The sequence below is a fragment of the Sceloporus occidentalis genome, unplaced genomic scaffold, assembly GCF_023333645.1.
Source record: "Sceloporus occidentalis isolate IW3139 unplaced genomic scaffold, rSceOcc1.0.p SCAF_15, whole genome shotgun sequence".
Lineage (NCBI taxonomy): Eukaryota > Metazoa > Chordata > Lepidosauria > Squamata > Phrynosomatidae > Sceloporus > Sceloporus occidentalis.
Genome location: NW_028316995.1, coordinates 9,210,220 through 9,222,859, shown reverse-complemented (window position 1 = coordinate 9,222,859; position 12,640 = coordinate 9,210,220). Strand labels below are relative to the sequence as shown.

Sequence of the window (12,640 nt, the reverse complement as noted above, 5' to 3'; positions counted from 1 at the left end):
TGTTGCCTGCAGCACCCTAAGAGATAGCCCTGCTGGGGTGTGATGTGGGCTCTCTGCTTTGGCCCTGCTTTTTTCAATGCAAACAGTGCTTCTATGGGGTTAAGCAAAGCATGCAACATTGACTTAAATGCAGGCACTCAATCCGTTCGCTGTATTTCATTACTGTGAAATTGATATTGCTGATGTACTGATGTATAAAGCTTGACCTTGCCTAATAGGCATAGAATAAAAAGAACCGCATAACAGAACGCTGAGAACACAATGGTTCGCTGAGGTTATGATAACACGTTGCATGTGTGCATCTAATAAGCTGCGCTCTATTTATGCCGTTATAAATAATACCGAAATATTACGTATTTCTTGTGACCTTCTCAACTCCAATTAAATGCATATATTTCCTCTCTTGTATTTATAGTAGAATCAGTTTACATTAAAGGCTGCCTCGGTGCCTTGTTAATAATATGCTGTTATTACTCCGCAGGAGAATGACTCAGGATCTTTGGACACTGTTGGAGCCATTGTTGTTGACCAAGACGGGAATGTAGCTGCTGCTGTCTCCAGTGGTGGATTAGCCATGAAGCATCCAGGAAGAGTTGGCCAGGTGACCTTTATATGTTGTTTTTAAGAACCTTTCTTTTCTTCTTATATTTACTAAAGCTAAAAAAAAGGGACACTCCAGCCATCAAATGCACATGGCTGTGTGGTTCCTTTAAATTTGCCCTTTTTTCCACCCTAGCTAAAGAAAAAGCTAAAGTGCACACAGCACTTAGGATGAATTTTTAATATGTATCTATTGCCCTTTTCAATCATATGCACCTATACATAAATGTAGTGCAAGACAACTACACTGCATTTAGTGTAGGAATACGGGATGTTTAAAATGCGACACATCCATTAAGTGGCCAAAGTCAGCAGAAAGACGCACTGATGAAGGCATCAGAAGGTGTTGGAAGGACTCATTCCAGCAGTACGGAGTTGGCATTTAAATAGCTTTTTATGTAAATACTAGGTCTCATCTATAAGTAGTACAGACATTGGTTTATGTTTTCAAGATAAATGAAGTATAATAGAAATAACCTGTAATAGATACTTTGCTATAATGAAAGCATACAGAGGCTTATGTATAGCCTTCCAGTCATCAGATCACAATCGGGATTACTGCCTATTTGTCTCTTTGACATTATGAATCATTCATATCTTTTGCGGAGATCAAACCTGATCCTGCTGTATCTCAAATAAGTGGAGCTTTTTATCTTCAGTATAAGATGAGGTCAATGTAGAAACTTTTGACTGGCATATTTTTCAACATTTCGGTCTCTGTTTATACAGAAGTCGACCTGCATGAAATTCCTTTCGGTTTCCACCGGATCGAAAATGGGTTCTGTTTCAATAATGCCGTGATGTGACGTAACCCGTAGAACTGTCATTATAGCAATGTGGTAGTCGAAAGGTTACATAAACCCAATTACTGTACGAAAGAAGTAGCTGAAAATTGCTTCAGACGGCATACTGTTTTACTTTGGTGCATGCAGGTACAGGCACCTTATATCTTTTACTTTATCTCCAAGGATATGCAAAAAATGCAGCTAATTAGTCAATAGGGCCTAGAATGTTGTGTAATTACATGAAATATGTAATAGAATATTTTTCTATAGGTAGAAAAATCTTCATAAGGATGATAAAATAAGGTTAATATATATTACAATCCAACTTGGTACTTGTCATGCTATATGCACATTACCTTTTTGTTTCTGTCCAAATTGTCATGTTTAGCTGCTCAATATGATGGCGCTATATGAATCAATCAAGAAGTAATAGTTGGGCATATCCTTATAAAATTCAAATTCGACAAAAAAACCCTGGCCAAAATAATTTAGATGTACTAGTAGACACATTGTAAAAACTAAGCCTACACTTCCACTTATGGAGGTGAATGGGGAGATAACTCCTTTTCTGTTTTAAAACACGTTGGTGGAGAATTCATTGGGGAAAAAAATGAGCGGATTCTTGCGCACCCCGTAAGGAAATAATAAATCATAAAGTAGTACCCCCATTGTCGAGTAAAAAGTTCAAGCTTTATTGTCACATCGTAAAAGCATGAGTAGAACACGGTCTCACACGTTTCACCTTAGACTTAATCATGGAATCTTACGTCTATGATTAAGCCTGATAAGGTGCAAGTTCTTCTGTGGGCTGCACGTTCATGCAGAGGAACCTCTATTGGCCGGTCCCAGGGTAACTGGTGCTCCAAGCGAGGTGCCGGCAAGCTCTTGGACACTGCCTAAAGTTCACATAATTATATTTTTTAATATATCTTGTTCACAGGCTGCTCTTTATGGATGTGGCTGCTGGGCTGAGAACACTGGAGTTCACAATCCTTATTCTACAGCTGTGAGTACTTCAGGTATTTGCTGCTTCATTTCCATGTTTACTTACTACTCCTGTAACCCAATGACAGTGGCTGAAATGGCATGTTACTTACTGGAGAATTTGTGATCTCAGACAGAGATAAACAGGAAATGGTATTTGTATTTCACATCAAAGTTATAAAAGCCCAGTTTGCTTCTACATGGACGCTACATGGCTGCTGTTTATATTAAAGTCACTGTGTCACTGTGTATTTATCTTTATCTGGGATACTACATTTCTTTACTATATAGATATTTTAAAGTACCTGAGAACGAAATGAAAAACAAAATATAATGAGTGAATGTTTGATTAGCCAGAGCTTATCCAGTATCCCAAAATCTCTTGGCACTGGCAGGCAAGGTATGAAATATTCCTGTTGAGAAGCTTACTAAGTATTTACATTTTCAGGCATATCACTGCAACAATCACAACACAATATGGAATCCAAAATGGTATTGTAAACCGAACGTTAATACGATCAAAACATCAGAGACCCTAACGGTGAATTGTTCAAAACTCCTTACTATAGCTGAATATTGATGGATACAAACTGTCCTCCACTCGTGAATTGTTCTCCTGTGCTCTTCTTGATATTGTGAAGACCATCCATCAATTTAGATGACCGGGCAAGAAACCCGATTCACTTACCATATCTTGGTAGCAGTGTACTTCTGGTTTGTCTGTAGCTATGTGTCCCTTTAGTCACGTAACGGGCTGTGCGCTTGTGCACATAGCATTCTGTGACCCAACATAGGGAATTGATGGTGGCCATATTGTCCTTGGCTCTGTGCTGGCATAGAGATGATTATGTATTAATGTACATAGCACTATAATGCTCGGTGATGTAGAATGACTAAACAGGTCATAGCAAGCAGTGGATATCATAACAGTTCTGTCTTACAGAAACAAAAGATTAGGAAAGCTTACCATGTAGAGAGAGGCCGGTAAATGTATGTTTAAATTACACCTTATAGATTTGCAAGCCAAATGACTCATTTAAACATGATTTAAATCCTCTTTTTTTTTTTTTTAAGCATTTAGGGGTTATGGGAACCTAATTCAAGTGAAATCGCCTAATTTCAAAAACAACATTGAGCGCAGTGTAATATTAAACAATATAAGAGAAGGTTCTATGCGATAACACTCACAAGAGAAGATCAAGCTGCATAATGTTACATAATCTTATCGGTTTATTACTTAAGCTGTCAACTTGTTTATATATCCATTAAGATGGAGCTTGACATATCTCAGGAGCCAGGTGTGCTATAGACTTTTAGATCTCTGTCCTAACCTTTTGTGCTATTTGATATTGGTCTCTAAAACTTCCTTCTAGCTCAGAACTTGTTCACAAGTTTTTTTTCCAGCCCTGGATCGAGCAGATAGTGGGACAATACAATATTAATTAAAAAAAAAACAACTCATAAAATTTGAATTATACATAATATAGCATTGTCTGGAGTTAAAGGACTCAATAAACCATAGCTATGGAATTTTGATGACGCAACTTTTGGGTCTCAGCAGTAACTTTTTATTTAGAAGTTTCTAACTCTGATTGGATAATATATTTTCTATATGTTTTACTTTCCTGAGAGGTTGATAGATAAGTAAGAAGTGGCAGAGGCTAATACAGTGGGGCAATTTAAACATCCTTGGGATAAACACAAAGCTATCCTCAATCTAAGGTGTGAAGGGCTGATTAAGGCTGTTGCGTAACCTTTCTTTATGTTGTATTCCCTTTGAGAAAGCTTTATTTTTTACAAGAGGGCACTGCAGGTTCTCAAATGTCAGCGTATGATATAATTGAGGACAGGAATATCATAGAACAACATGGTATGTGGCTTAATTTTACTTTAGAAATGTAATTAAAACCAGTTCAATTTCTTTTATCTTTAATACAATATAAAAATTACAAAGGATCGCAGAGACGTAATGTGTAGCAATTACATGGCATTACATTGTAACCTCCTCGAGTTACACACTCCCGACTCGCAAATTGTTAAGCGTACAAATTATAATATCTCTGCGGAAAGATAAAGGAGCATTTTTTAAATAAATATCTGAGAATATTTTGTTGCAGAAGTGACTTTGTCAACAAGAAACTTGACTTTTATTATTATCACTACTGGATGGTTGTTTACAAAAAGAGTTAGCTGTTCACAACCATGCCAATATAGTGGTTTGCTGAAATGTGTTAGCCCCCCAACATTACATTTGTGAATCACAATGATGCTATTACCCGTCTCCCCCTGTGCCGTTACTGTAACCCCAGTCTATAGCATCTTTACAGTATCATCTACTGGAGAAACTTCTGTCCTTCAGAATGTATACACCAAGAAACCAAAATTGTATGCTGCTGGACAAACAACCCTGGAATTACAAAGACAACTAGATACCCATCTGTGCTAACATGGAATGATTCTGCAACCTGATGTTGTTCAATACCTATGTAAAGTGAAGTCCCCCCCCCAAAAAAAAACAAATGGGACGTAATTACCATCAAGAAATAAGAGTATGTTGCTAACCGCGGTATAATGCAATAGTCATGTCGGAAGGCACTTTTGTGTGGGGGTGATAGTTCCGGCTTAGTGAAGGTGGAAGTTACTTTTCTTCCATGGCATGCTGTGTTTTGTAGGAATATTATTTAAAGTGTATTTTTTGTTGTATTTTATTTTTAACACCATCTGTCTTGAGGAGTTTGCGCAATCTTTGTTGCGTCTTCTGGGAATACAGGGTTGGCGACCTTACAATTTTGAATTAAATATAAACTTTTCTTAATTTTTTTTTTTTTTAATATTGCCATCACTTGAACGCTTAATACAACTTTTCTCTTTGAAGTTACAGTAAATAAATGCGGTCGTTATAGCAACACGCTAGCGTGTGAGGATTTAAAATTACTTGGGAACAGAAAATACGCCTCGGGAATTGGCTTGCCAGAACGAGGGATGGTGTCCATCATTCTAACTCAGCCAGCCAAGTCTAGCACATAACATGTACACACCGACTGCTGCGTCTGGCCCCTTTAATCTGCCTCGGCTGAACTTTGATCACTCTTAAATATAGTCTGTTTATTTAAAGTTGAATAATATGCATATAATAGTAAATTCTCCTTCCTCTTATATGATGAGTACCCTGCTCGTTTTCGGTGACTAAGAAGTGATTTTATTTGTATTTGGCTCTTATGCTACTTATTGTCTTTAATTACATGAATTACACGCAGTTCTACACTGCCCTTTGCTGAATTTTATATATATATAATCTCTGACTACTAGCAACGTATATTGGGCTAATATACGTTGCTAGTAGTAAGGATCTTTGATATATACAGTGCCCATGTTTCAAGTTATTGTGGATGGATCAGGAGAGATTAGTGACATTAGAAGGCTAGTGTCTTATAAGTAGACTGTAAATGCACTAACTTCATGGGTGAGATACTTTCCTGTTCTCTTTCTCTGCCAGTCTAAGTTAGGAATATTTGCACCGGCTAGGTTTATATTATATCAGTATACTATGAGGTCACCGTCTAATGCCAAAACATATTGTGTGCTTTCATACTGTAATATTACACGTCCAATACAATTATGCAGTGTTCCGATAAGAGATGTGCATTTATGTCGGGTGAAAAAAGTATGGACATAGCTCAATGTTACGGTTATTTTTATTCTGAGCTCAACAAAACCCCTAGAGTCAGGTAGCTGTGGCTTGTAGACTTATCACAATTTGACCTGTATAGGCAGAAAGAATTTGACTGTGGATAAGAACCTACTGGACCATCTGGTGCCCGTTATCTCCTGCTGTGAATTTTCTATTTTAGGTTCAAAGCCCATGTGCCTGTCCCATGCATGTTAAATTCCCTCCCTGTATTGAAGATGTTTAAGGCTGACCTCTGTGTTTATACCCTTTCCTGACTCCAACAGCGTTGCAAATTTCTGTACTGCAGCTTTTTAGGGAATTTTTAGGGAATCGTGAGCTTCTTCTGGGCTGGATGGTTCATGATGCAGCAGGTGCAGAGTGGCTTTGTGGTATATAGAGTTACTCTGAGTATTTGTGATTGCCCTAAATACTTTTACAATGCATGAAATTTCCCAATATGTTTTTATATAATGTTTTCAGTACCCATGACTGGCTCAGCCATTAGCCAGCATTATGTGCTAAAATTAGACGCACACAGACACACGCAGAGCTGACACTTAGAAATTATCACTGCAAAGGAGACCTTTTACCATCTAGGTATAGAGGACTGCTGTATATAGGTCTCTATTTTTTTCACTAAGGTTTTTGGTGTTAAATAGTAACTCTAGTGATTACTGGTTTTATCCATGCATTTTAAACAGGATTAGTAAAAAAACTTATAAATATATATATACCGTATTTGATTATAAGACGACCCCCCAAATCTGAATATTAATTTAGGAAAAAAAAAAGAAAAAGCCTGAATATAAGACGACCCTATAGGAAAAAAGTTTTTCAAGTAAATGTTCATTCATCTAAACTATATTTTTTTAATAAAAGCTATGATTGAGAAAAATATTTTGGTTTTATTTCCTTCTATTTTCCAACCTGCCCCCCAGTTATGCACATCTGCCCCAGAAATGCCTTATACCCCTATATGCCACTCTGGCATTTAGAGGGTTAAAAGGCATATTATGGGGCAGAGTGGCATAAGGGAGGGTTAAAAGGCATTTCTGGAGGCAGAGTGGCATTAAGGGGGTTAAAAGGCATTTCACAGAGCACTCTGCCTCCAGAAATGCCTTATGCCCCCCATTTAACACTCCCCCACCCCCCAAACTTACCGGTGCTTCTGACTTCCCTGTCATGTAGCCGGGGCAGCATGTAGATCCCACGCACTTACGCTGCACCGGTGCGGGGAACTCTGATCTCTGAGAGCCGGGAAAGGTCTGCGCGATGGACATCTACACGCTGCCCCAGCTACACACCGGGGACTCAGAAGTACCAGTAAGTGTGGGGGGGGGGTTGGGGGAGACAGGAGGATCCAGGTCCCCTGCAGCTGCGGGGGATCTGGATCTTAGTCGTCTCATAGTCAGACCTATTTGAGGTCTGATTATTAGACGACCCCGATTATAAGATGAGGGGTATTTTTCAGAGCATTTGCTCTGACAAAAACCTCGTCTTATAATTGAGCAAATACGGTGTGTATATATATATATATATATATATATATATATATATATATATATATATATTTTTTTTTAACTACAATGAAGTCTCTTGCTCGTATCATCTGTAAAATAATAGGGGGTTTAAGTATACCAAGCCGTAGTGATAATGGTACTAGGTAGCTGAAATATTCATGGTTACTATGGTAATTGGCATTGGCATTATATATAAACCCCTATATTCAGTAGTCCAATATTATGTAGGCTAAAGTTGTTTTTCATTTCTCAAAAAATTAAGATCCCTGGTTTGGTATTCAATGATGATGTCCTATCTAAGGGGGGCCTCTTAAAATAAATTCTGCATGATGTAGCGAGAAGTAAATGAAACCTATCATTTTGTTGTTCTCCTTAATGCTCCTTGTCTCTTCAACAAATGTTTAAACGTAGTTTTAAGTCCTGTCATTCCTCCGAAGCCCCCTTCTCTATGTATTGCATCACAACAGTCCGACCACTGTAAGTGGTGTTTTATTGTGATAAGTGTGATGGGAGTGAGTTTATGTCAGAGACGAGCAGTCTGAGTAGTAAAGACAGGAAAGAGGCTCCAGTGAAATGTCTTCAACAAGAAAATACAGCAAAATGGTATGTTATTTTAAAAAGGAATATGTTTATTTAAGATGCATACCATAGTGGTACATAATAATAATAATAATATAAGAAAATAATGAAGTTGGGGAAACAATGTATATGTGGAGCTGCTCCCTTAACTATGCTTTACAATCATTGGTTTTCTCTGTGTGTGACACACGTACAAGAAAAGACAAGGATACACAACAGAGATACAGCGCTCACAGTTATACAGCTGAGGCCGAACGTTTACATACTCCTAGGCTAAAGAAATTCATACTTAAGTTTTCACAACTCCACACCTTTCTGTTACCATACTTTTTTTGGCAAGTCAATTAAGACATCTACACTGTTCACACGAGGGGTAGTTTTAAAACAATCGATTAGAAATCGAATTCTTTCAGCTTCTTCCACAAGTCCGGCTTCTCCTTAGGAGTGATTTCCAAAGAACTGCAGGTACAACTATCAACTGTACAAAAATGTGTACACAAGTATAAAAAGTATAGTCCCACACAGAGACTGCATCGTTCAGGAAGGAGGTACAACTTTACTCACAGGGCTGAATGTACTTTGGTCAGAGAGATTCAACTTAAACCAGACAACATCAAAGGAGCTGGAGAAGGGATTGGAGGCATCAGTAATCAAGGTTTCTATCATTAGGAGTACTACATCGCCAAATACATCCACACCTTTTTATGTTACTTTATTTCTTATATGTTAACAGGTGAAGTAGATGCCTTAATTGACTTGCCATAAGAAATATATGATATGTCGAGTTGTGAAACCTAGGTGACCGTCAGACAGACTGTCCATAGCAATTTCTGATTACTTCTGGAATAATAGTCATTCATGTATAAATAGCGATTGCGTTGCTGACTTATTGTTTGTATCACCATAGCAACCAAAAGTTAAGACACTATATGGCCAAACGTATCTGGACGCCCCTTCAAATGATTGATTTTTAGGTGTTTCAGCCACATCCATTGCTGACAGCTTTATAAACCCAAGCACATAGGCAGCCACCTCCATTGACGAACATTGGCATTTATCTGCAGTCTGGTTTTGCATTCAGTTAGGCAGCACAATATTTTTTTCTTCATGGTTTCCCCTGTATATTTTGACAGTACCACACAGTGTTAATTTGAAGATGAAATATTGACATAAAGTAGCAGTTTTAATATAATGAATTGTGGAACACAATATTGCTTCCCCATGTTGTTCCATTGGCTCTACTTCTGAAGTATTGTTCGGCATTTTTCCAAATAAATGTGGTCTGTAACTGTTGAGCATCTTTTGTCTGCTGTTTGGTATTTCTTTTAAATAACATTTTTTTTTTTATTTGTTGGGACATTAACTTGGGCTATTGGTATATTGATAATCTAAGAGCGATATATTTTAGGACTGTTATAAATAAAGTGATCATGTGTACATGTCAGCATGCTTGCATAATGTATATAGAGTGGTAGGCTTTCTTATAAACCGTTTACCTTGCCCACTGCTGACCTTGGCTGTCTTGGGATGTGCAACTAACGAGCAAACTCTATATATCAGTGGACCAGGATATGGTAAAATGACTAGTAAAGCATTAAATACAAGGAGAATCCCAAGTTCACGTTTATCACTGTTTTGTAATTGTAAGCCTTGTGGAACTCGGTTGCAGGGAGGGTCAAAACTTGCAGGACTGGAAGGTCAGGAACATGGTCGTGGCAGAAGCAGAAAATCAGTCCAATCCGAGGGGTAGGCAGGAGTCGTTTGAAGTCTGAAGCAACAAATGACGGGTAATCCAAAAGCCAGGAAGGGGTCACAACTCATGTCAAACCAGAAACAGGAACATAATGCAAGAACATGCAGATAGTCACTGGAACAGATCACCTGAGTACTTGTTTGACCCACTGTTGGTGCTTAAATACCTGTGACTGACAGGCCACCAATTGATTAACTATCTTCAGGTGTATCGGAAACCTTTCTAGGTAGAAGAATGACGATGGGAGACAGGGATCCAGTAAGCATAGAGTTTCTTGGTAGGTGCAGGGTCTTGTTCAAGTCATGTGGCTCCCAAGAGAAATTTATATTTTAAGCATTAAGATTTCCTCTTGTTTTAGGATTAGCAAAATTGGATTTTCAGCATAATAAAGTGACTATTTTTAAACTCTTTCTAATTGTACAGGTATTTGCCATACAAAGAAAGGCAAACCCAATTGAACAACAATGTACATTGCTTTCTCCTATCACACATTTGACCTAAGTTGATTTGAATCAGATTACAGAAAAATACACAGTTGCAATGTATAACACAACAAAGAGAATGTGGCAGGGATGTCACAAGCGAACAGAGTTGTGAAACTGTAGTTGCGGTATGTCTTGCAGTCTGCTGTTTCACGTTTATTGTACGGTGTTTATAAAACAGGTGATTAGTCGCATACAGATCCTTCGTTAGTACTATCCTCGACACTTGTGAACATTGGGCAAGTGTTGTAGCCCAAATCGTATGTCACATAAATTTAGTTAACATTTTTTTTTTAAAGCTTGTGTTCCAAACAAGATACAATGCGAAAATAGCAAAGGCATGTGACTTTTGCAGCCCAGTACTCTTATAACATTAGATGATACTTCTCAGATGCATGTTAATGTTATATATAATAGTGCCTAGTTGCCAACAGGTTCATGCATTGTATGCTATCATAGGAAGCATTCTGCAGTCTATAGCCTATGATTTGGCTTTAGAGGTGGCCCTACAGTGTATACATATGAGGTGCTGGGTAAACAAAACAGTATCTGAATTCTGTGATGGAAGTCACGTCTGTGTTCTGCAGCACAACCTGACTCAGGAGTTAGAGTGAACCATCTTTGGAGCCCATGTCAAATTCGTCTTTATTTCAGCATATGGCTCCCAGAAATAAGACTGGAGTTTTATTTCTTTCGTTCATCAGGAGTCCCTTTCATGTTTCGTAATTGAAAACGTGTGTGTTCCAGTGTGTGCAGCTTTGGATGTGTATGCCCTCTGGCACTTCTGTTTCTAATTTCCTGAGTTAAAAGCGCAGTCCTTCAAAAGAACTAGAACTACAATAATTTCTTTCTGACGTGTTGCTGGTAGGCCCTGTTCCACAGACGTTGCATTCTCTTCAGCCACTTCAGGTCCACGAGTTGTGACTGCTCTATGGATCTAGGAACCCGTTGTGCTTGTTAGGTTTTTTTTTTTTTTTTTTTTTTTTTATTTCCAGTGTCCTAGACCCATCCTGAATTGTCAATTATTTGGCTTCCTATGGTGGCGCCCAAATTAATACATGGGTTGTGCCTCATTATAGGCTGCCTTTCTACATCTTTTGTTGTGGTTCCTTTAGGCTTAGCAAACATTGAAATTGGATTTAAAAAAAATAAATAAGCTTTTAATGTGGTTTTTAACTATTTTTGACATTATTTCAAGAATGACGAGCCATCTTTGGAAGGGCTTTATGTAAATAGATTGGTGAGCAGTAGAATAGGGGTTGGGTTATGTTTGGCTGGTAATGGGAGAATAGCATATTATGCTGCTTATAATGGGAGTATAGCATATTAGTCTTCTTATTCTCAAACCTGTCCTCTACAAAGCCATTGGAATATATCCATATTTTAATATGCAGCTATTGTGGTTTTCTGGGCGTATAACACTCGCCCTAGGTAATATATTTGAAATGTCAAATATCCTTTCTTAAACCTGATATGAAGTAACATAGGTTTTGCAACCAAAGTAATATTTTTATGCCGTCAAATCATATTTCTATGTTGCATTGTTACTTTTCCTTTAATGCATAACATTTTTCTGTATTGAATCTTATTTGCTACTCGACTGCCCATTGTAACCTTGTAAGGTCTTATGACTACTGTTGGATAAATGCATTAAAGAAAGAGAAACTTAAATTCATCCAGTTCTTCCTCTGTACGCTGTACCTGCAAATCACAATAAGCTCTACAGTCCTGCTTTCCTGATCACAGAATGTATGATCGGGAACAGGGATGTCATCAAAGATTCGAGCAGGGCCTCTGATACCACAGGCATAATTCTGCGAGTACCAACTTTCACACAGGAAAGGAATGCCTGAACAGAATCAGGCATCCAAACACTTTAAGGGTAACTGGCACTCTGTATGAGCGCGGTTACTCTGAGTCAATTCAGAGCACAGGATACTGATGTCTGTAAATATTATAAAGCTTACAGTTGAGGTTAATGTCTTTCTTGTTTTTGTTAAATATTTTTGCTTCATCAATTAAACTAGAAGGATTATGCCACTGTAACTGCAGTCGTATTAAATAAGGTAGCAACTAATTGACACAGGTCTTATCTGTTGTCCACTTCTTTCTGGCTTGTTTCACCTCTATTAGATCTATCCAAGTCATAGTGCAAAGAACAGTATAACAAAATAAAATAGTTCACTTCACAGGGCACATCATTTCATGTCCACATTATGCCAGCCTAATTGCTGGACACAAGTATGGCTCCTGTGTACGCTTTATGC

At 38.0% G+C, this 12,640-nt stretch overlaps 1 protein-coding gene across 2 annotated transcripts in view; it reads left to right on the top strand.

Moving 5' to 3' along the window:
* The window catches only part of LOC149303219 (threonine aspartase 1-like), an 87,612-nt gene that overhangs the window by 28,540 nt on the left and 46,432 nt on the right, over window positions 1–12,640 (top strand). For both annotated transcript variants that reach the window (XM_089481593.1, XM_089481592.1), the window contains 2 exons: window positions 482–601; window positions 2,326–2,404. In XM_089481593.1, the coding sequence (XP_089337719.1) occupies window positions 482–601; window positions 2,326–2,404 (199 nt within the window). The remainder of the gene's footprint in view (window positions 1–481; window positions 602–2,325; window positions 2,405–12,640) is intronic.